The sequence below is a fragment of the Danio rerio genome, chromosome 16, assembly GCF_049306965.1.
Source record: "Danio rerio strain Tuebingen ecotype United States chromosome 16, GRCz12tu, whole genome shotgun sequence".
In the NCBI taxonomy this organism is placed as follows: domain Eukaryota; kingdom Metazoa; phylum Chordata; class Actinopteri; order Cypriniformes; family Danionidae; genus Danio; species Danio rerio.
In genome coordinates this window covers 55,909,731-55,934,366 of record NC_133191.1, presented here as the reverse complement: position 1 = coordinate 55,934,366, position 24,636 = coordinate 55,909,731, and the positions used below count along the sequence as shown (strand labels likewise).

The window sequence follows — 24,636 nt, the reverse complement described above, 5'->3', positions numbered from 1 at the left end:
ATGTAAATTAAATAATAATAAATTAAATTAAATGATTAAATAAATAAAAAATCTAAATTTAAATTAAACTATAAAACTAAAATAAATGAATAGAAATAAAAATGTAAATAAAATTAAATTAAATGAATAAAAATCAAAATGTAAATAAAATTAAATAAAAAAATCTAAATGTAAATAAAATTAAATGAATAAAAATCAAAATGTAAATAAAATTAAATTAAATGATTAAAAATCAAAATGTAAATTAAATTAAATGAATAAAAATCAAAATGTAAATAAAATTAAATTAAATGATTAAAAATCAAAATGTAAATAAAATTAAATTAATTGAATAAAAATCTAAATGTAAATAAAATTAAATTAAATTAATAAAAATCAAAATGTAAATAAAATTAAATTAAATGATTAAAAATCAAAATGTAAATAAAATAAATGAATAAAAGTCAAAATGTAAATTAAATAATATTAAATAAAATTAAATAAATAAATAAATCATTAAATTAAAGTAAATTAAATTAAATTATAAAATTAAAAGAACAAAAATCTTAATGTAAATTAAATCAAAATACTAAATTAAATAAAATAATAATAATAAATCAATGGTTAAGAGATGCTTCTGTGAGGGATTTTGGTATTGCACACAGAAATCAACCCACTGTGGCAAATTAAGCTTTTTTACCCAATACTGCTTAAATGGTTTACAATTGCTTTATTGACTTTAAAATGACTTTAAAGCATGCTGATATTTCAGTTACAAATCAAATCACAAAAAAAAATGTTGTTCTCATCTGGAGCCAGACCTTTGCAAACCGAAATCATTTCATCCTTAAAAATTACACACTTCACCTTTAACAAGCACACTCTTGTATGGGTTTCCAATAACCAGTAGTTCCCACAGCAGTCCAGGCCAAGAGAGGCCACAGTGTCATGCCGGTCACTGCTTTTCGACACGCTGCTGAAATGCGATCGCTGCACATCAGTGTGATAAAGCTGATATGAAGCACTGTGGCCGCTGTGGTCTGAACTGTGAAACCCTTCTCTAGTTCTCCTCCACTGTTGGCTAGTTGCTCTTGGCCATGCTTCTGGTCTTCAGCTCGGCCAGTTTGCTGGTGACAAAGTTCCACTTGAAGGTGGGAGTTTCTTCGCTTTCTTCCCCCAGTGTGGCGTATTTGGGGAAGCTGTTTCCCGCGCCGGTGTCTCCGGCTTCTCCCTCCTGATTCTCTTCAGCTCTGGATCCGCTCTGGATCTCCTCCTCCTGGGCGTCTCCTCCAGACTCCGCTGCCTCCGCTTGCTTCATCGCTGCCGCCTGCTGCCATTTAGTGGCAAAGTTGTCCCAGAATCCAGTGTTGCGCTTGTTGGGCCGCGGAGGCTCCTCCGGCTTCAGTGCCAGTGGACTGCAATTACATTCACAGTCAGTGTTGAATATACTGCAATCTTAAGCCTCTTGTAATCTTGCAGATTTTTAAAGAAATGTGGTAATTTTGTAATGCCATCACCGGAAGCGCTGAGGCTGGCTGGCTGAAAATTAAAAAAAGTCCCCGTGCATATAGCCCATTGTAAGCTGATTTGGAGAAAAGCATCTGCTAAATGACTAAATGTAAATGTAACAGCATTATATATCACTCACTGATCTGCCACCGGCTGATTGTCGGCCTCCAGAAGCTGATGTTCGTCCTCTTTAGTGAAAAGAGACGAAACACTTTTCCAGCCCTTCGCTCCGGCTCCCTGCATCTGAAGAGGAGCAAACACAATCCCACACTCATTCGCTGATCGATAAATGTATTCATTTGACTCATTACAGAACTGCAGATACATTTCAAACCTTTTCCATTAGACAAAAGTATCATTTACAGGCAACTACATTCATTATTCCACTACATGAATCCTTTATTAATGTAAAATAGTGCAAGTCAGTTAAATGTGAGTACATTTGATTCTGATTGTTGACAGTGACAGAGCTGACATTTACTGCCATTTTAGTAGTGATGGGTCGTTCATAAACAATTGGTTCATTTTGAACGAATCTTCAAAATGACTCGGGAACTACGAGTCCTCTCAGGGAGTGATTCGTTCATCCGCGCGTGCACACATTTGTGCAGGTGGTATCGTTCATTTCAACTCTTTTGCGCGGAAAGGCAGAAGCCAATCATACGCGTTTAGAGCCGGAAAAGAATTGATCCGTTCATCTCTCGAGTCCTCTATCGGGTCTGAGTTATTCGTTCCTCACGGTCCAATCATACACGTTAGGAGCCGGAAAAAGAATTGAAATGTTCATCTCTCGAGTCCTCTATCGGGTCTGAGTTATTCGTTCCTCACGGTCCAATCATACACGTTAGGAGCCGGAAAAAGAATTGAAATGTTCATCTCTCGAGTCCTCTATCAGGTCTGAGTCATTCGTTCCTCACGGGCCAATCATATGCGTTTAGAGCCGGACAAAGAATTGATCCGTTCATCTCTCTAGTCCTCTATCGGGTCTGAGTCATTCGTTCATCACGGGCCAATCATACGTGTTTAGAGCCGGACAAAGAATTGAACCGTTCGTCTCTCGAGTCCTCTATCGGGTCTGAGTCATTCGTTCATCACGGGCCAATCATACGTGTTTAGAGCCGGACAAAGAATTGAACCGTTCGTCTCTCGAGTCCTCTATCGAATCTGAGTCATTCGTTCATCACGGGCCAATCATATGCGTTTAGAGCCGGACAAAGAATTGATCCGTTCATCTCTCGAGTCCTCTATCGGGTCTGAGTTATTCGTTCATCACGGGCCAATCATATGTGTTTAGAGCCGGACAAAGAATTGAACCGTTCATCTCTCGAGTCCTCTATCGGGTCTGAGTTATTCGTTCATCACGGGCCAATCATATGCGTTTAGAGCCGAAACAAGAATTGAACCGTTCGTCTCTCGAGTCCTCTATCGAATCTGAGTCATTCGTTCATCACGGGCCAATCATATGTGTTTAGAGCCGGACAAAGAATTGAACCGTTCATCTCTCGAGTCCTCTATCGGGTCTGAGTTATTCGTTCATCATGGGCCAATCATATGCATTTAGAGCCGAAACAAGAATTGAACCGTTCATCTCTCGAGTCCTCTATCGGGTCTGAGTCATTTGTTCATCACGGGCCAATCATACGCGTTAGGAGCCGGACAAAGAATTGAACCGTTCATCTCTCGAGTCCTCTATCGAATCTGAGTCATTCTGTCACGTGATGAACGAACGACTCAAGAATTAGGAGACTTGAAAGGTGAACTAATTATCGTATCGACTCAGACTGTGCCTTGGTTAAGATTACACGTGACTGTCAGTGTAACGTGAACGAACCACTGACATTTGAAGATATGAAGAAGACAAAAGAGACAACAATACCTTCATAGACAAAAGAGCAGGTAAACATTACCTCCTTCTTATAATATTCTATGTATGACTTATCTGTCGTGTGATCCACCTTTTGGGCTAGCTGTAGATGTGTTTGGAAGCAATTCGTAACGTTTTAATAATATTTTGGCAAATTGAACCAAATGAACGAAATGACTCTGAATCAAATGATCTCGATGAGCGAGACTCAAAGATCAGAGTCAGTAAAATGATCCGAACTTTCCATCACTACATTTTAGGCTTTAGCTTAAGATGCTAACTTCAAACTGGAGACCCCATGGCATGCCTAACACACAATTTAATGTGTTTTTTAGCTGCGTCCCAAATGGCACACTACAATATGCACTCATGCACTATGTACTTATGCAATTACACACTCAACAGGATAGTACATGTATGAAGTGGCGTCCCAAATGGCACACTAATGTTTTTTTACTAAGCGGAAATTCAAACCGTTTCCCTGATGACGTTTGACGGTCGCCAAACCAGTGAAATAAACGACCGAACTATCAAATAATACCTGCCATGAGTATTGCCGCTTTCACCATCGGGAGGCGCTATAATCACTCTCATGGAAGAATTTTGCTTTCACCATCCAAAATAAATAAAGTTATCTAACATGTGCGCCCGATAGCTCCGCCCCTTCTGCTACGTAAGCAAACCTGCGGTCGTTGAGTGCGTGAAGTGTCCATCATTACACACTTCATTTTCGCAGCTGAATGAGTGATCATCCGGGTAATTAAAGTGCACTTATTATTTCAAGAGTTTTCAGTGTGAACACACTACTTACACTACTTATACTACAAAATGGTGTAGAATAGTGCATAAGTATGCGATTTGCGGCGCAGCTTAAGATGCCTTCCGGAGTTTCCCACCAGAGGAAGTCACAGGTTGACCCTCCTGGCCTCACTAACACCACTTCAACAGCAACCTAGCTTTCCCATGTGGTCTCCCATCCAGGTACTGACCGGGCTCAGCCCTGCTTAGTTTCAGTGGGCGACCGTGTACAGTAAGAGTTGCAGAGAGAGAGCTGCCAGCTATTCAAAATACTTTGCCTTACAATATTAAGTTGGGTCAACATTTTTTACAGTGTACAAACAATCTTTTTAGAGATAACTTGATCTGAAAAAGGTACATACTTTCTTGGCCAGCTGTGTGACAGCATTGGGTCCTTCATCAGGCTGGATCTCTGTCATATCTTCAGCCACGTCACTGACCTTCACAGATAAACATTCATAAAACAGAAAACATAGTGTTGAGAAAGAGACAGAAACTGTAAAGTACGTTTCAGAGAGAAGAAATTGAATCATTTGCTTTTATTAAAGTCAAAAAATGTCAACAAGACTGTTAAATAAAGGCTTTAAAAATGCTAAATCATTAAAAGTTTAGTCCAAGATATCACTTCATTCATTTATATACATTGATGCATAACAACAAAACCCATTTTAAGAATTAAATAAAGTAGAAAATAAATAAATAAATAAATAAATAAATAAATAAATAAATAAATAAATTAATTAATTAATTAATTAATTAATTAATAAATAAATGCATACATGCATACATACATTTCCTCCACAATCCAAATACATGCGCTATAGGTGAATTGGGCAAGCTAAATTGGCTGTAGTGTAAATGTGTGTGAATGAGTGTGTATGGGTGTTTCCCAGCACTGGGTAGCAGCAGGAAGGGCATCCACTGTGTAAATCATATGCTGGATAAGTTGCTGGTTCACTCCACTGTGGCAACCCCTAATAAATAAATGGAAAAAGCCGAAGGAAAATGAAATAATTTTGAATGAATTGCGAATTCATATCACTAAATCCTACAAATAAAGTGCATCGATTCATATAACAACATTTCCCAGCTTATGCTTTAAATGAGCTAGAAATATTAATAAAAAGTATTAAATCACTTTAATACATTGATTTACACCAACAGAAATGTTTTTCCGCTTTAAAAAAGGTACAATAAATTTCTTTAAGGTCGTTCACAGACCGGTTTGTTAAAAAAATATTATTTTGTCTCCCTCTTGTGGGCGTTAGAGAAATTACACATTTATAGTAAATAATATAGTGTGTTTTGAACAATACTTAAAGTACACTGTAAAAAATGGCCGTGATTTCAATGGTTAAAAACTGTAAAAATGTTACAGTAAAAACCCATAACCTGGTTGATAGTATGTTTCCTTAATATATAAAGCGAATAGCCGTAAATTGACTTTTCCATAATTCCCCGCATGGCACGACACTTTTTGTGCTCTTTATTGACATTAATATGGATCTTTTTAGCTGTTTCTCCATCAGTTAAGTATACTTTAGAGATCGATGTTACATAATGTTGATAAATAATAATTATTTAATGACTTTAATTTTATGCATCTTACAAAACTGGTGTTTAGCTTTGTGAATGAGTCCCTTCTATAGACGATGAGCATACAGTAGGTTCATCTTTCTCATCACCACATGCATGGCTGTGTAAACAAAAGATGTGTAGATGTTGGTAATTCAAAATACAGTCATATTACCTCGATAAATTACATAAATTAATGAAATTTACTGGATAAATGTGAAATTACTTTTTCGTTTTTTATTATTGTATTTTTAACGGTGAAATACTGCCAACCACAGCTGCCAGTTTTTTACTGTAAATTTTACAGATTTATTTTTACAGTGTACTTGAATTAATCTTTGCAAAATATTGCAAAAAAAATGGCAAAATATTGCAGGTTTCTTTAACTTTAGGATATATTGTAAGAAAATACACTATATTTTACTGTAGTAAAATAATAAAGTTTACAGCAATATTCCAGTTTTGAAGTAAAAATAGTTTTAAAGTAAAATTTACACTTTTTTTTTTTTAGCAAAAATACTTAACAGTTATAGTATACAGTATTTACAGTTGAAGTCCCCCTCTGAATAATTTTTTCTTTTCTAAATATTTCCCAAATGATGTTTAACAGAGCAAGGAAATTTTCACAGTATGTCTGATAATATTTTTTCTTCTGGAGAAAGCTTTATTTGTTTTATTTCGGCTAGGATAAAAGCAGTTTTTAATTTTTAAAAATCACTTTAAGGTCAAAATTATTAGCCACTTAAAACTAATTTTTTTTCGATTGTCTACAGCAGTGATTCTCAAACTGTGGTACGTGTACCACTAGTGGTACACAGGTTTCCTTACGTGGAGGAATTGCTGAATAATTAAAAGTAAAAAACACACTTTTAAACCTTTGATGCGTATGATCACACCTATGTGATCAGTAAATTGATTTTAATAAGCTAAACCTTTTATTTTATTTTAAATTTTCTAATGTTTGTTATGTATTCTATTATTTGGAGCTAATTTCCTCCCCATATTTCTAACGATTGTAGGGGGCGTATCCCATATTTTTATATCCCAGTGTTGACAGATAATCACTTGCTTTTCTGACACATATAACCTAGTCAAATGTGCTGTAAGCAGATCTAACTACTAATTTAAATACGTAAATCCAATTCATATATTTAAAATACAAGTAATGTTTAGATGTCAAAGATATACAAATAGTGCAAAGCAGTGGCGCATGTCGCCTCACAGCAAGAAGGTCGCTGGGTCGCTGGTTCGAACCTCAGCTCATTTGGCGTTTCTGTGTGGAGTTTGCATGTTCTCCCTGCCTTCGCGTGGGTTTCCTCCGGGTGCTCCGGTTTCCCCCACAGTCCAAAGACATGCGGTACAGGTGAACTGGGTAGGCTAAATTGTCCGTAGTTTATGAGTGAGTGTGTGGATGTTTCCCAAAGATGGGTTGCGGCTTGAAGGGTATCCGCTGCGTAAAAATTTGCTGGATAAGTTGGTGGTTCATTCCGGTGGTGATCCCAGATTAATAAAGGGACTAAGCCAACAAGAAAATGAATGCCAACTGAGCCGAGGTTCGAACCAGTGACCTAGCGACCTAATTGCTGTGAGGCGACAGCACTACCTCTGTGCCACTGCCTTGCCTGCTTGGTTTTAACCTAACTTTATTCTTTCATGAACGAATCACTTGCTGAACGTATCACTGGCACTACACTTCCTACACTTTAAGAACTGTACTCTTCCAGAGTGAGTAAAAGGTCTCGCAAAATCACTCTGGATGCCTCGCACCCAGCACACTTACTGTTCGAACTGTTACCATCTGGTCGGAGCTTCAAAGCACCAAGCACAAAAACAGCCAGACACAGGAAAAGTTTCTTTCCTCAGGCTATCTACCTCATGCAGTCAAATATTCCCCTACTGTGCAATAAATATGTGCAATACTTTCACATATACCGTATAACAATATACAATGCAATACTTTCTCCATTCGCATTTGTACACATCACCTTATAACCTGTATATTTTGTAACATTCAGATCTTTTTAATAACTGCATCTCTGTTTAATGTTTATCCTCTTTTTCTCATATTTATTTTGTGTTGTCACTTGTCACTTTATGTACACTGGAAGCTTCTGTAGCCAAAACAAATTCCTGTGTGTGTAAAGCACACTTGGCAATATATCTGATTCTGATTAGTTATTTACAAGCCCCCTCACATTTACTAATGTGCCACCAACAGGACATTAATATCGCCAACCATTCCCATTCTATTAAGGTGTATCCATTTAAATAGCCCACCATGTACAATGACTTGCCTAATTACCCTAACCTGCCTAGTTAACCTAATTAACCTAGTGAAGCCTTTAAATGTCACTGTAAGCTGTATAGAAGTGTCTTGAAAAAATAACTAGTCAAATATTATTTACTGTCATCATTGCAAAGATAAAATAAATCATTCATTAGAGATGAGTTATTAAAACTATTATGTTTAGAAATGTGCTGAAAAAACAGAAATTAAACAGAAATTGGCGAAAAAAAATAAACAGGGGGGCGAATAATTCAGGGGTCTAATAGGTCTGACTTCAACTGAATACACACACACACACACACACACATACACACACACAAACACACACGCACAGTATAACACAATTAACTTAAAGTAAATAAACATTGTTTAATACAGTCTTTTTCAACTTATGTCTTGGGTTTTTTTGTTTTTCTGTTTGTAAAGCTACAGTTTTTATAAATATATATTTAATATTTTTATAGTTTTATTTTCTATAGCCATATTCTTCATTTCTTAAGTCTTAAACATTTTATATTTGGTGTTATTTTCTATAACTATAACTACTATTTCTATATGTAAAATCGTCTGTGTTGTTACTTTATTACTCCATAATTTTCACTGCATTGTACTGTGTATGACTGTAACAAATAAAATTTGAACTATAAATTACCATCAGTGGTGGAAAAAATCACTGAAAAATTTACTATTTCTTGCACAAAAATGTAGTGCAAGTAGAGTAAAAGTATCTGCTGTAAATATTACTCAAAGTATAAGTAAAACGTAGAGCTTTCAAAAGTACTCAGGATTAGTGAGTAGTGAGTATTACGCTAGGAAAAGTTTGTGAAGGGATGTGTAAACGTAACATTCTGTAGTGCATTTCTCTTGCTATATTCGTTCGTTGCTTCCTTTCATTGTTTGTTCGTTCTGTCCTTCCTTCATTTCTCCTTTCATTCGTTCACTCACTCACTCGCTTATTCATTCATTCGTTCATTCTTTTGTTCCTTCCTTCATTAGGTCGTCCATTCGTTCGTTCGTTCCTCCCTCCCTCCCTTCCTTTCTTCATTCGATCCTTCCTTCCATTCCTTGTTTGACTGTTCTTTCCATTCTTTCTTCATTCCATTTAGTGATTGTTTAAGGCTGTTTAGCAAATTCAGTCATCATACAGTAGACATCCTTTATTTTCTCATCAGTAGCTATGTTTCCATCCACCTATTTTATGCGCAAATGCGCATGAAAAAAACAGTTGATGGAAACGCCATGATGCGCATCAATTTTAAAAATGCGCATAAAAACGTATGCGCCTAACTGGGTAGGATAAACTTTTTATTCGATAAGAAAAGATGCGCATAAACTGCGATGGAAACACTTTTACCGCACAAACTACAACATGCGCATTAAAAAAAGGTCATGTGATTTTGTTGAAAGAGATCATGTGACGCTTAAAACGTGTGTGAATGGATAAAACGTCAGGCTGAGCACATTATAAAACATATGAAATGTTGTTTTGGTCATTATAAAAAACGCCTTACCATTTCAGTATCAATGTTATTATAATATTAATGACCTCCAGAATCAAGAGCGCCTGTGCTCCGCGTCTGACACCTTCAAACGCCACTGCGCGCTCACTGCTTGTCAGGATTGTCTTCTGAGGCGCATTCATTTAGAAAAGATTGATGCAGCTTCTCCTACTGCAGCAAATGCAGTTTTTACTGTTGATATTTGGCGCCAGGTAATCAGGAAGTGACGATTTTGTTCGCTTTGACTCGTTAGATGGAAACGATGCTTCATTCGCACAACTTTTATGAATAATCCAGTTTTGCGCATAAAGTTTATTCGCATTTTTGGATGGAAACATTGCATCAGGGCCAAAGTGGGACTCCTTTTCAGCCCTGGAGTTTCAAGCCTTAGACCGGCCCACCTCAGTGCAATATCTGAATACATATTCTGTGCTAAATTCTTTATAGATATCCAGTCCGTTGTAACAGTGGTCACACAAAAAATAAAAATAGAATATGGACTCCTACATAAGTAATCCAAACAGTCTTAACACACAAAAAAAATAAATAAAAATAATGACTCAGATCAGGTTTGAACGTCGGCGGCGTCGTCATGTCAATAAATTGTTATCTGCAAGACTCTTAACCACGGTATTACTTTCTAGTGATGGCTTAATCTTTTTCTCCCCTTTTTAGATTTCTGATCAGGTTATGTCAGATTTATTAATGTAGTGAATCTTCTGATTTTCATTGAGCAGGTGTAATTCATTAATATTATTTATATAAATTCTTATATTCCAACACAATCTCACGGCAATTCGTAACTTTATCATTTAGTGGCTAATTCGTACAAATTCGTACAATCTAATTCGTACATTTTAGTACGATTTGCGTATCCCCCAATGACGGTTGGGTTTAGGGGTGGGGTTAGGTGCCACGCCTCCTTTTTAAAATTGTACATTTTCTTACGACTGAACTCGTACGAATTCGTACGAATTAGCCACTAAATTGCCAAAACGTAAAATACTTACGTTTTCTCGTGAGATCAGGCTGTATATTCACTAAGGTGCCGCTGTTTGGGGTCGAATGATAGTTATGTCCTGCAGGCTGTATTTTGCTCATGAGGCTGCAAGAAAATAAATAAAAAGAGCGGAGCTGCGGCAAAAAATGAATAAAAGGAGTGAGGTTATGGTCAAATAAATAGATAAATGAAAAACAGTGTGACTGCTGAGAGTGCAAGCAGCTAGGGACACCGGCCCTCGCGGCCAAACAACAGACTGGTCCACAGGGAATTCTCCCGGACCTCCTGATTAGCCAATCTGGGCCTGAGTGACACACAGTCTATAAACAGTCTCTGAGTTGTTTTGTGTAAAGATTTTAGACATTTTAATGCCTCCAAAAGGTTTGCTGCATTTATAAAGCAATGTCTTGAGATTGTTCAGTAGGACAGGATTTACTTTCAATGTGCGATTTGATTGGACAGGAACTGAAGGACTGATTTTTTCTACTTTAGCCAACCCCCATAGACAAGAAGGAAATAAAGTAGTGACTGCAGGTTGAAGGAGAGTAGTGGAGCAAAAGTACCAATACTGCTGTAAAAATCAAGTCAAATCAAGTCAAGTCAAAGTTTATTTATTAGGCGACATAAGTAAAACAAGTGCTTAACAAAGGACTGTACACACATACACACCATCTAAAACAAAGGACAAATACAACAGACACGCGACTCTCATATAGTAGTAAAAGCCAAAGAGTAAAAGTGGGTTTTAAGACTAGATTTGAAAACAGAAAGGGTTGCGGCCTGTCTAACATGGGGTGACAAATTTGGTTGCGGCCTGTCTAACATGGGGTGACAAATTATTTCAAAGTTTGGGGGCCCAAACCAGTCCCCCTTAATTTTTAACCTTGCGCGTGGAACAGCCAAAAGTAGCTGATCAGTACATCTAAGACCCGTTTACACTAATGCGTTTTAGTTTAAAAACGCATAAGTTTTGCTACGGTTACGCCAACCGTCCACACTACGCCGGAGTTCTCGAGCGCCGAAAACGGAGCGTTTCGAAATGTGTGGATAATGTCTAAGTGTGGATAATGGAAAACGGAGACATCTGAAAACGGAGGCGGGGCTGCAGACATTCGCCTCTCTGATTGGGGCTTTTCCTGAATTTTAAGTAGCCTAACACACAGTTCAGTCCTGCATCTTCTCCGTGTAAGTTCAGACTTCGCAAGTTTGATCAAGGCTGCATCTCTTCTTCTCAGTTTGATATGGAAAACAGACTATATCGAGGACACGGGTAAATCTTCAAAGGGAACAGTGTACTTTATAACTTCATTCACATCACCCTGGCTACGTTGTTTCACTTTCTCAACAATAAAATGTAAACATGATTTAAGGAACTGCCTATTTTCATTTTAATATTAACAACTTAGACAGCAGACATGTTGAGGCGTCGTGCTGCATGAGCGTCATCTTCACTATGTGAATATTTATAACAAAACGGAGCCGATAACAACTGCCTGCTTTCAATTTCAGTAAAAAGACGAAACCCTCTCTTTTGCTGAATATCAGTTTTAATAATCGATAATGGCCATTACAAAAGTATAACATACAATAAGTTTATACATTTATAGGAAATAAAGGCAAGCGATCAGTCAATATACAGAATAGGCTACGGTTACTCATTAACTTATCTTTGCGCTTAGCCAAAACACGTTACCTGAGAAAAAGTAATAGATTCCAATGACCAAAGTCAGGGAATATGTCGTTAGATACAGACAACAAGATGATTGAAATATCCTGTTTAATAAATATAGTGAGATTAGATCCAGCGGGAGATGCTTGATGAGCAGTCCGACAAGCAGAGCTCTCATCTGGGTAGATGGGCTCCAGCGCTTGCCCGAGAGCGTCTGTGTGGTCACGTGATGTGCGTTTTCAGCGTTTTGGTGTGGACGGAGAGCTGTTCAGAAACGCTGGGTAAAACGCGAGTGTGGACGCGGATCGTTTTCATTCTAAAACGCCGTTTTAAAACTAAAACGCACTAGTGTAAACGGGGCCTCAGTGCCCTTGATGGAGTTGTTGTAAAAAAAAATAAATGAGTGAAAAGAAGAGAAGAACCCAGTCCAGGAGACTCGAAACAAGCAGAATTCCTTTATTAAGACGTGTTGGTTAATCTGCAGTCATACAGTGCTTTAAGATGTCCATGTGTCTGCAAGAGCCTACTAGAGGTCCGCAGTCTGCAAGTTCTTTCACAAGTCTCTCACAAGTCTCACACAAGTCTGAATTAAGACAGAGATTTCATGGCTATATTGTGTTCTTAGGAGGAGGGGATATGGCTAAACAAAGCATGCAAATTAAGTGTTGGAGTCAGCATGGCATAGGTGTTAAAAAAACGGCCCAGCTACTGACCACACAAGTTAGGCCCCGTTTACACTAATGCGTTTTAGTTTGAAAACGCATAAGTTTTGCTACGGTTACGCCAACCGTCCACACTACGCCGGAGTTCTCGAGCGCCGAAAACGGAGCGTTTCGAAAACGCTGGAGAGGCCGTTTTCATTCTGAAACGCTGCTGCTCCGTCTAAGTGTGGATGATGGAAAACGGAGACATCTGAAAACGGAGGCGGGACTGCTGACATTCGCCTCTCTGATTGGGGCTTTTCCTGAATATTAAGTAGCCTAACACACAGTTCAGTCCTGCATCTTCTCCTTGTAAGTTCAGACTTCGCATGTTTGATCAAGGCTGCAGTCTCTTCTTCTCAGTTTGATATGGAAAACAGACTATATCGAGGACACGGGTAAATCTTCAAAGGGAACAGTGTACTTTATAACTTCATTCACATCACCCTGGCTACGTTGTTTCACTTTCTCAACAATAAAATGTAAACTTGATATAAGGAACTGCCTATTTTCATTTTAATATTAGCAACTTAACAGACTGCAGAAATGTTGAGGCGTCGTGCTGCATGAGCGTCATCTTCACTGTGTGGATATTTATAACAAAACGGAGCCGATAACAACTGCCTGCTTTCAATTTCAGTAAAAAGACGAAACCCTCTCTTTTGCTGAATATCAGTTTTAATAATCGATAATGGCCATTACAAAAGTATAACATACAATAAGTTTATACATTTATAGGAAATAAAGGCAAGCGATCAGTCAATATACAGAATAGGCTACGGTTACTCATTAACTTATCTTTGCGCTCAGCCAAAACACGTTACCTGAACACAAGTAATAGATTCCAATGACCAAAGTCAGGGAATATGTCGTTAGATAAAGACAACAAGATGAATGAAATATCCTGTTTAATAAATATAGTGAGATTAGATCCAGCGGGAGATGCTTGATGAGCAGTCCGACAAGCAGAGCTCTCATCTGGGTAGATGGGCTCCAGCGCTTGCCCGAGAGTGTCTGTGTGGTCACGTGATGTGCGTTTTCAGCGTTTTGGTGTGGACGGAGAGCTGTTCAGAAACGCTGGGTAAAACGCGAGTGTGGACGCGGATCGTTTTCATTCTAAAACGCCGTTTTAAAACTAAAACGCACTAGTGTAAACGGGGCCTCAGTGCCCTTGATGGAGTTGTTGTAAAAAAAAATAAATGAGTGAAAAGAAGAGAAGAACCCAGTCCAGGAGACTCGAAACAAGCAGAATTCCTTTATTAAGACGTGTTGGTTAATCTGCAGTCATACAGTGCTTTAAGATGTCCATGTGTCTGCAAGAGCCTACTAGAGGTCCGCAGTCTGCAAGTTCTTTCACAAGTCTCTCACAAGTCTCACACAAGTCTGAATTAAGACAGAGATTTCATGTCTATATTGTGTTCTTAGGAGGAGGGGAGATGGCTAAACAAAGCATGCAAATTAAGAGTTGGAGTCAGCATGGCATAGGTGTTAAAAAACAGCCCAGCTACTGACCACACAAGTTAATCAACATAGGGTTTCTGTAGCATAAAAGTAACCCCCGAAGACAAAGACAGAGTTGTTTAAAGCATTTGCATCACTGGCTTAGCCTATAGTCAGAAAAATAAATGTCCCTCCTAGCTGGGATGTTAATGAAATTATATAATTAAAAACCAAAGAATATAACTTTTCAGTTATACAAAGATTATTGTTCATTTGGAATTAGATGATAGAAATGTATATTTCCACAGAGCGTACAATTGGATTAATGAGGACAAGTATCTTGGTGCGAGTCCATTTAGGCATTTAAATCCAAAACTAAAATTTTAACATGTATCCTAAACTGTACAGGAAGCCTGCATGGGTGTAATGTGCTCCTGTTTGCGTGTCCCTGCCAGCAATCGAGTTCTGCACCCTCTGCAGACGGGTAATGGAGGTCTGGCTAATACCCACATAGAGGCCATTATAATAATCTAGCCTAGTTGAAATAAAAAAATATGTATAACCCTTTCAAAGTCACTAAAAGACAAAAAAAAAAGACTTTAGTTTGGGTAATTGCCTCAACTGGAAAAAAAAACTACTGAATTAATCTGTTTATCAGTTTAAAGTCACTATCCATAGTAACACCCAGGTTTTTTTACATTAGGTTTTACAAAAGGATTCAACACACCAAGATCCAAACAATCCTCAATCAAATCAAATCAGGCCTTTATTTGTCTCGAATAGTGAAATTGAACGCCCCCGACTATACACAAACATCACAATTTTCAGGGGAAGACAGGTCACAGGAGGTAGCATTTAGAAAGAGAAGTAAGATACATCTGGAGAGTTAGGCCATACTCACACTAGGTACAGTTGCCTCGAACCGGGCCAAAGCACGCTTGTCCCCCCTCCCGTCTCCCCCGACGGCCCGTACACACATTACAATCGGGCCTGGGCACGCTTACATCATCGATGCTGCGCTGTTCAGTAAGCGCTCTCGCTCAGCACTGTGGAGATTTCTCTAGTTACATCGTTTCAGTCATTCGATATGCATTGACATGCAGTCAAATATTTCGCCAAACAGTCCTTAGGGATGCAGTGACACGCAGTCAGATATCGCCGAACAAATTCGTCACTTTTGACGCTCATAAACACTCATAAAGCCCTCGAGCTGCAGGAATGAGGAGGTCTGCTGAAGGTGCAGCTGTCATGCAGTGAGGAGTTCTCGTCTTTAATAAACTACGGCAGTTTGCATTCATTGAACAGTAAGAATGATTAATAAATCCATATGAAACAGTCCCTTAAAAGTCACGTCTCGCTTTCAGATTCGGTCTTCACGCGTTTTGCACTCACACACAAGCGTACCGCGCCAAAGCCCAAGTGAGCCCGATTCAGCGCACTCACACTTCTCAAACGATCCAGCCCGGGAAACGGGGCTGGCCATGGTTCGGATAGCATAGTGTGAGTTGGCCCTTAAAAACCCTCTAACCTTGCTCTTGATTAGAGCAAAGTGAGAACAGGGAGAACAAAAACAGCCCACTAGCATAAGCACACCGAGTTCCCCCGGACCCAAATACCACCACTTCTGTCTTTTCTTCAATGCACATTAAAAAATGTAGTGCCAACCAAAAATTGGCAACACATTTATAAAACTACTTAGTAAATTACAATTCCTGAGAAAAACGACTCACGAGTCATCACAGTCAGCAGTGAAAACCCTGAATGATGACTGTAAGCTGTTTGCATCAGTGTGTATGTATGTGTGTGTGTGTGTGTGTGTGTGTGTGTGTGTGTGTGTTGTAACAAGCTGTGGAAACTCTTGAGGTTGAGTGTAAGTGAGAGGTCACACAGACAGGTGAGAACGTTGTAGATTCCGCCAACAAGCCCAACACACACACACACACACACACACACACACACACACACACACACACACACACACACACACACACACACACACACACACACACACACACACACACACACACACACACAATCTCCTGCATGATCAATCACTGACTGCCATCCTATTTCCTATCACTGACTCCAGATCTGCCTGAAGATCCAGTTACTGGGCCTTCAAAAGTGGGCCACGCGTCCCTTGATCAGATACTTGAAGAGAATAGTTCAGATGCTTTAATGCATCCTGAAACTCAGAGATGCAGCCATTTGTTCTTGAAAAGCACACACTCAAGTGACTCAATATAGTGTATACAGAGCAAATATATGGAGCAAAGCGGACACTCTAAAAAACACAGGGTCAAAAACTACCTAAATTGGGTTGCTTTTAACCCTACTGCTGGCTAAATATGGGACAGAGCACATCAGGTGTTAAATTAACCCAAGTACCCCATAAATGGATTGTTTTTCTACCTAATAATTGGTTATTTTTACTTAAATAATAGATTATTTGATCCAAAGATGACCCAGCAATTGTGTTGTTTTGACTCGGCATCACTGAAGTGCGAAGGGAGATGTGCAGCTTTGATTAAAGGTGTATAAAAGGTGCTATTAATTTTTTTTTTTAATTCAGAAAGGTCTAAGGACTGCTATGAGCATAAATCTCATTTTAATCATCTGAAAACGCAAGAAATCTGCGTTTATGTTACACTATTTTCATGGCATTTAAACAAATTAGTACATAATGTGTGGTATCCCAGTCAGCCCCTGCTGTGAGTTGATTTAACCCAAGAAGCTGGGTTGAAACTACCCAAGACTCTGAAAATAACCCCCAAAAATTACCCAAATGCCTCAACCCAAGATTTGGGTAGAAAAAAACAACCTCATATCTTTTAGAGTGTATATGGACTAATAAACAGTTAAAGTCAAGATTATTCACCAAATCATTTTAGGGTCAATATTGTTAGCCCCCTTAAGCAATACTTGCTTTGGATTTCCTTCAGAACAAACCACTGTTATACCGTGATTTCCCTAATTCCCCTAACTTTACCCTAATTAGTTAAACCTTATTAAATGTCACTTTAAGCTGTGTAGAAGTGTCTTGAAAATATCTAGTCAAATATTTTGTGTTGTAATCATTGCAAAGAGTAATCAGTTATCCGAATTTAGCTATTAAAACAATTAGAAATGTGTGAAAAAATCCACTTTTCGTTAAACAGAAATACAACAGTGCAACGCTGTTCAGGGTTCATTCTTAAATGAGATCTTTGATGTCGTCTGACATGTCTGACATGTTACGCAGTTCACTTAAAATGTTTGGTCAATTATTTCTCTTGGTAAATCTAGATTTGCATGGACATTCATGCTATCACAGACCTAATAAAAGCAGTAGACTAGTTATGCATATTAAATATTATTGTCCACTTGATAACTACAGTAGGCCACCATTAAAAATCTTTCTTTCGCATTTAAATTATCAAAATTCTTAATACAAACATGAGTAATATTTAATATAAAGTGTAAAATATAGATTTGAATCCTTTTTTATTGATTTATTTATTTATTTTGAAACACAACTTAACACATCTAAACATAAGGTCTTAATGATTAACATAAGGATTTTTGTAAATTACACAGTATTTAACTGTAACATGAACTGTATTTTACAGTTATGTGGTATGTTACTGCATTTTAAAAGTTGCATTGTGAAAATGACTGTATGTTTTACAGTTACAGTAGGGTGTGCAGTGGTGCAAATTAATATACAGCAAGAAAAAATGGTGCTGTAAATGTAAATACAGCATTTTTGCTGTAATTTATTTACAGTAAGTTTCTGGGAAAACTGCTGCCAGCAGGTTATTGTAGATCTGCAGGAAATTTTTAACAGTGTTTATTATTATTACTATCATTATCTTAAAGATCCATACAGTTGAAGTCATATTTATTAGCCCCCCTTTGAATTTTCATTTCTTTTTTAAATATTTCCCAAATGATGTTTAACAGAGCAAGGAAATTTTCACAGTATGTCTGATAATATTTTTTCTTCTGGAGAAAGTTTATTTTGGCTAGATTAAAAGCAGTTGTTAATTTTTTTAAATCCAATTTAGGGTCAATATTAATAGCCCTTTTAAACTATATATTGTTTTTGATAGTCTACCGAACAAACCACGGTTATACAATAACTTGCCAGATTACCCTAACCTGCCTAGTTACCCTAATTACCCTAGTAAAGCCTTTAAATGTCACTTTAAGCTGTATAGGAGTGTCTTGAAGAATATCTAGTCAAATATTATTTACTGTCATCATGGCAAAGATAAAATAAATCATAAAATTAATAGAGATGAGTTACTAAAACTATTATGTTTAGAAATGTGTTTAAAAAATCTGCTCTCTGTTAAACAGATATTGGGGAAAACATAAACAAGGGGGCTAATAATAATAATAATAATAATAATAATAATACTTCAACTGTATATCTTAACCCAAATGTCTGTTACTGTAATGCATAAAAACTAAAAGAACAAAAAAATCTAGTTATACCTATACAGTTTATATATTTTCTGCATTTTATATATTTACTTATGTAGAAAAGACAAAAAAAGTAAATGAAAACACAAACAAACAAAATGTATGAATTAAAAATTATATTAAAAAGTATATTCTTCTTTCCGATATATATATATATATATATATATATATATATATATATATATATATATATATATATATATATATATGTGTGTGTGTGTGTGTGTGTGTGTGTGTGTGTGTGTGTGTGTGTGTGTGTRTATATATATATATATATATATATATATATATATATATATATATATATATATATAATCAGAAAGAAGCTACAAATTTCAAAATGATTTATTTAGTTTAATTAAAAAATATCTATGCCTAAAATATTGCATTAAAGGGGTAATAAAAAAAATAGTTTAAAAGTCAATCAAGTGTAATGTTTTTGTAAATGTCATTCATTTGATTGATTTAAACCATCATCTTAACACAACAACAGTCTGATTCTATAAGCAATATGAAAAGGCTAGGCCGGTTTAAATGTATGAATAAATAGTTCATAAATAAATTTAGCATGCTTTCAGAAGAGCAGAAATCTTTCCTATTAAATTTACACATGACTGACTAATGCATCTTATTAAATGTCTAAGCTTGTTAATGTGCAATTCAAATGGAGAGTCATTTTCAATGCAGTTCTCACATACATAAAATGTAGGCCTTAATCTGTTTTTAAGCAAGTTTCACTCATTTCTAACCATTTATTTACCTCTTCCACAGTCTCTTCCTCCATTTCCGGATTGAGGGTCTTCATGACTTTACTCTTATAGACTTTCCACAGGGGATTCATGGCGGACGTCTTCAAAAGATCCTCAGGTATGTGCAGAAATTCATAAAATAATCCAAGGTTTCTTTACGCCAACATCAACACACTCCCGGCCTTACTTTATAATGTCAATCTTTACCAAAACTGCTTCTCCATCAGTAAAAGACGGTCAGTTTTCAATAGCAAATAAACAAAAGCTTCTCCACATTGTCTTTATGCGACACTTAGAATGAAAGAAAAAACTCGGGCTGCTCATCCAGTGCTTGAATTGAGTGTGAAGAAGATGAAGAGGCAGCAGTGAACACACACACACACATACATGCAGCATCGGTTACCTGGAAACAGGTGTGAGTTTCCTACTGAATATTTCAAGCTGTTCTGCTAATAGTTGATCTTCATTGTTGGCTGCTTGAAGAAGAGCAGGCCGTGTAACACTAACCCTGCACAATCCACATATACAGACGCCATGTTTCACTGGCCATTGAGGTCAGATCTAAAGATATTCATTCATTTTCCTTTGGCTTAATCTCTTTATTTATCAGGGTTCGCCACAGTGGAATGAACCGCCAATTTATCCAGCACATGTTTTACACAGCGAATGCCCTTCTGGTTGCAACCCTGTGCTAGGAAACCTCCATACACACTCTTACACTACGGCCAATTTAGTTTATTCAATTCACTTATACCACATGTGTTTGGACTGTGGGGGAAACCGGAGCACCCAGAGGAAACCCACGCCAACACGTGGAAAACTTGCAAAACCCAACACTAAAATCCCAAATGACCCAGCCAGGACTCTAACCAGAGACCTTGCTGTGAGGCAACAGTGCTAACCACTGAGCCACCATGTCACCCCATCTAAAGGTATTAATGTTGTTATTCAAACTATTCAAGAGTGTGAAGGTTTAATTAGCAGAGTAATTGCACAGTTTTGCTTAAAATATTGCAATGCACACAACATTATGAAGACCACCTATTTTTCACGATTTTTTGAGAGAATTATCAGGAAAAATAATAATTATATTTATATATATATATATATATATATATATATATATATATATATATATATATATATATATATATATATATATATACACTCTTACACTACGGCCAATTTATTATATATATATATATTTTTTTTTTTTTCCTCAAAATTGTCTCAAAAAATCGTTTAAGTTAGAATTATTAGCCCCCCCTGAATTAATAGAACTCCCATTTATTTTTTCCCCAAAATTCTGTTTAACAGAGGGAAGATTGTTTTAGCACATTTCTAAGCATGATAGTTTTAATAACTCATTTCTATAAACCTGCTTACAGCTGTCAAGCAATATCTAAGTGTGAACTCTTGAAAGGAATTTATTTGACACAGTCAAACTCAAAAAACAGGCGCAACAAATGAGTGCGGTGCTAGGGCTAGAGGAACAGGACAGGGATCAAGCAGGAAATCAGGCTCTAGCAGAAACTCCTCACGGTCCTGAGCACAGACAGAAACACACACATGAGCACACGTAACGAACTGACAATGAACACTAAACACGTAGCACTTATATAGTCACGATAATGTGTATCAGCTGGCGAACAATCAATCCAGCGGAGTGCCGTTAAGCCACGTGACCAAAACAATGCACGTGGGCCACAAAAATAAAACAAACCCACATGATCACACAGACATTCCGGAAGAGCGCACAAACCTGCAACCGTGACAAAACCATCATTGGGAGATGAGCAAATCGTACTAAATTGTACGAATTAGATCATACAAATTCATACGAATTAGCGACTAAATCAAAAATGTACGAATTGCCGTGAGATTGCGTTGGTCATTTCCAAGATGAATTGATACTGTATTGGCTGCAAAAGAGGCCTTACACCATACTAATGAATTACTGTGATTTCACTTTCATTGTCCGATCCCCATGCACATGTAAAAAAAAAAAAAAAAAAAACGTAATTGACCACAAATCAATGAACAAACTTTTTCAAAAGAAAAACAATCTAAATTGTTGCTGAGAAGACATGCATGATCAAACTGAAGAGTGTTTCAAGAGTTCACACTTAGCTCATGATTTATACATAGCTTGTTTGGCGTGCTGTCCCGGGAGAGAGCCCTGAGCTCAAGGGATCCTCGAGCCCAGGGCGAGTAGAGATTGAGCTCAGGTCTATCTCAATCTCCCCCGCTGCTGAGGCCAAGGCGAACTTCCTGAGTGTAAGACATTATAAAAAAGGTTTAGGCTTATTTTATCTATAATATAGAGCACATTTGGATGTTGGGAGGAACCCGGGGGAAACCCACGCGGACACGGGGAGAACATGCAAACTCCACACAGAAATACCGGATGGCTCAGCGAGGACCCAAAACCATTGGTATTCTTGCTGTGAGGCAACAGTGCTAGTCACTGGGCCACCGTGCCGCCCATTCTGGATAAAGGAGGAAGAAGAGGAGGAGGGGGGTTTCTTTCAGACGAAGATAGTTGTAGAAAGGAAATGAGGATATGTACTGTATAGTGATTTGGGATAATTTGATTGGAGGATCATAATTGGCTAATGTGGACCAGCTGGGTCAATCATGAGCACATGCTCCTCTCGAAATTAGTTTAAAATTAAACTTCACTTAAAGTTGTGGGTTTTACAAACCTGCATATTCACCATCATTATAAAGGCATGCTCAGCATCAGTCATAGATTTCAACTAACCAAATGATAATGTTTGTTGTGCATAATTTCACCTGACACATTAGTTTCCTGTAGCTTGTTTCTTGTTAACCTGATCTGAAGCGGCCAGCGCAATATATGGAGACAGACGTTATTAAAAATGTATGATTCTGAGGTGTCACTTACCTTTGGAACATCTGTGGTAAATGCTGATAGCTTTATCCTGGAGGCCGATTCATAGATTTTAACTTCACTGTTTATGAATGTGTGGCATTTAGATTTATTTGCACATTACGTTTGAACTCAAGTCTGGAATCATTTCAATGCATTAGGAAATCAACATGTTAGAAACTGGCTACAATATGATAAAAACCTTGCTAGCATCTTGTTAAATCCTTATAACACACTAGCACCCTACTGAAGAAAAACAGCGTAAACCAGCCTAGGCTGGTTGGCTGGTTTTAGCTGGTCAACCAGGCTGGTTTTAGAGAGGTTTTGGCCACTTCCAGGGTGATTTCCATCCTTGTCTTAGCTGGTCAGGCTGGGAGATGACCAGGTAAAACCAGCTTGACCAGCCTAGCCAGGCTGGGAGCCCAGCCAAAACCAGCTATCTCCAGCTTAAACCAGACTGGTCAAGCTGGTTTTAGCTGGTCATTTTTCAGCCTGACCAGCTAAGACCAGGCTGGAAATGGCTGGAAACCAGACTAGAAGTGGACAACCACCTCTAAAACCAGCTTGATTGACCAACTACAACCAGCCAATCAGCCTAGGCTGGTTTAAGCTGTTTTTTTCAACAGGGCAACAGGGCATAAATGGTAAATATACAATATGATGCATATTTAAACAAAGAGTCTCATATTTTATCATTATTTAACTGTTATTAAACCAAGTTAACAATGTTCCAAGAAAATGCTAGCTATTTCGCTGCATTAACAAGACTTCAGCAGCATCCTTAAACGCAAACGAGATCCTTCATGATTCTTTAAGGCTTGTGGCTATCCTGGCTGTAAGCAGAGTAGCAGACTGACTTACAAACACAGTTTTTGGAGAGCAGCACATGCAGATCTGGCCGATCGCTCCGAGAACATGCACTCTTGATGTGCTGCATTGAGTTTCACTGCTTTCCATTATTCAGAGGGCTCTGGCACAGCTATTCATGCCTGGGAACCAAATCCTCCTCCTGTCGCAAGCAGATCAACCAATCACAACAACAGCCCACAAACAACCACAGGCCACTGTGAACATCATATAATCAAATCATCTGCATGATCCAAAAACCAGCTTACCCAAACTCTTGGTATTCGTACAGATGAAGTCAGAATTGATAGTCCTCCTGTTAAATATTTAATTTGACATTTTAGACAAAACCACAGTCATAATCAACATTTATTCATTTACAGTTGAAACCAGAAGTGTACATACACTGTATAAAAAGGCAACCATTAAAAAAGTCAGATGTTAATGTGACTAAACTTTTTCTCTTTTAGGTCAGTCAGGATTATCACATATGTTTCTGTTGTGCTTAATAGCAGAATAATGAGAGATATTTTTTGAGAAAGTGTTATAACTTTTCTTGATAGTCAAGTGTACATACAATAAGATTATTCTGCCTCTGGAAAAGCTCAGATGATGATGTCAAGCTTTTGGAAGTTTCTGATTGGCTAATTGACAAGATTTGGGTTAATTGGAGGCACAACTGTAGAATAGTATTTAAGTAAATCCTCAAACACACTGCTTCCTTGTGTGACAACATGAGAAAATCAACAAGCCAGAATCAACACAAAACCAGATTACAATTTGATAAATTACACATTGGGAAAGGAATAATTTTTGGAGATGTATCCTGTGGTCTGATGGATCTAAGATTGAACTGTTTGGCCATAATGATCAGTGTTACATTTGGAGGACAAAGGAGAAAGCTTACAAGCCTAGAAACACCATTCTAACTGTGAAGTATGGGGGCGGCAGCATCATGTTGTGGGGCTGTTTTGCTGCAGGAGGGACTGGTCCACTTCACAGCGTAGATGGCATCATGAAGAAAGAACATTATGTGGAAATACTGAAGCAACATCTCGAGACATCAGCCAGGAAATTAAAACTTAGCCACAAAAGGGTCTTCCAAACAGATCATGACCCTAAGCATACTGCCAAATTAGTTCAAATGTGCTTTAAGGACAACAGAGTGAATGTTTTGGAGTGGCCATCACAAAGCCCTGATCTCAATCCTATAGAAAATTTGTGGGCAGAGTTGAAAAAGCTTGTGCGAGCAAGACAGCCAACAAATCTGACTCAGTTACAGCAATTCTGTCAGGGGGAATGGGCCAAAATTCCTGCAAACTATTGTGAAGATTGTGGAAGGATTCCCAAACATTTGACC

General features: G+C 37.7%; 1 protein-coding gene across 1 annotated transcript; it reads right to left on the bottom strand.

Moving 5' to 3' along the window:
• Positions 1-620: 620 nt before the first annotated feature.
• Positions 621-19,881, bottom strand: LOC101883133 (uncharacterized protein C1orf232). The gene is made up of 4 exons (XM_009292710.5): positions 19,549-19,881; positions 4,513-4,590; positions 1,628-1,731; positions 621-1,394 (listed from the first exon to the last, which is right to left on the bottom strand). Exons 1-4 carry the CDS (start codon positions 19,627-19,629, stop codon positions 1,061-1,063), a joined length of 597 nt encoding a protein of 198 aa, XP_009290985.3. The 5' UTR covers positions 19,630-19,881; the 3' UTR covers positions 621-1,060.
• Between the last annotated feature and the right edge of the window lie 4,755 nt (positions 19,882-24,636).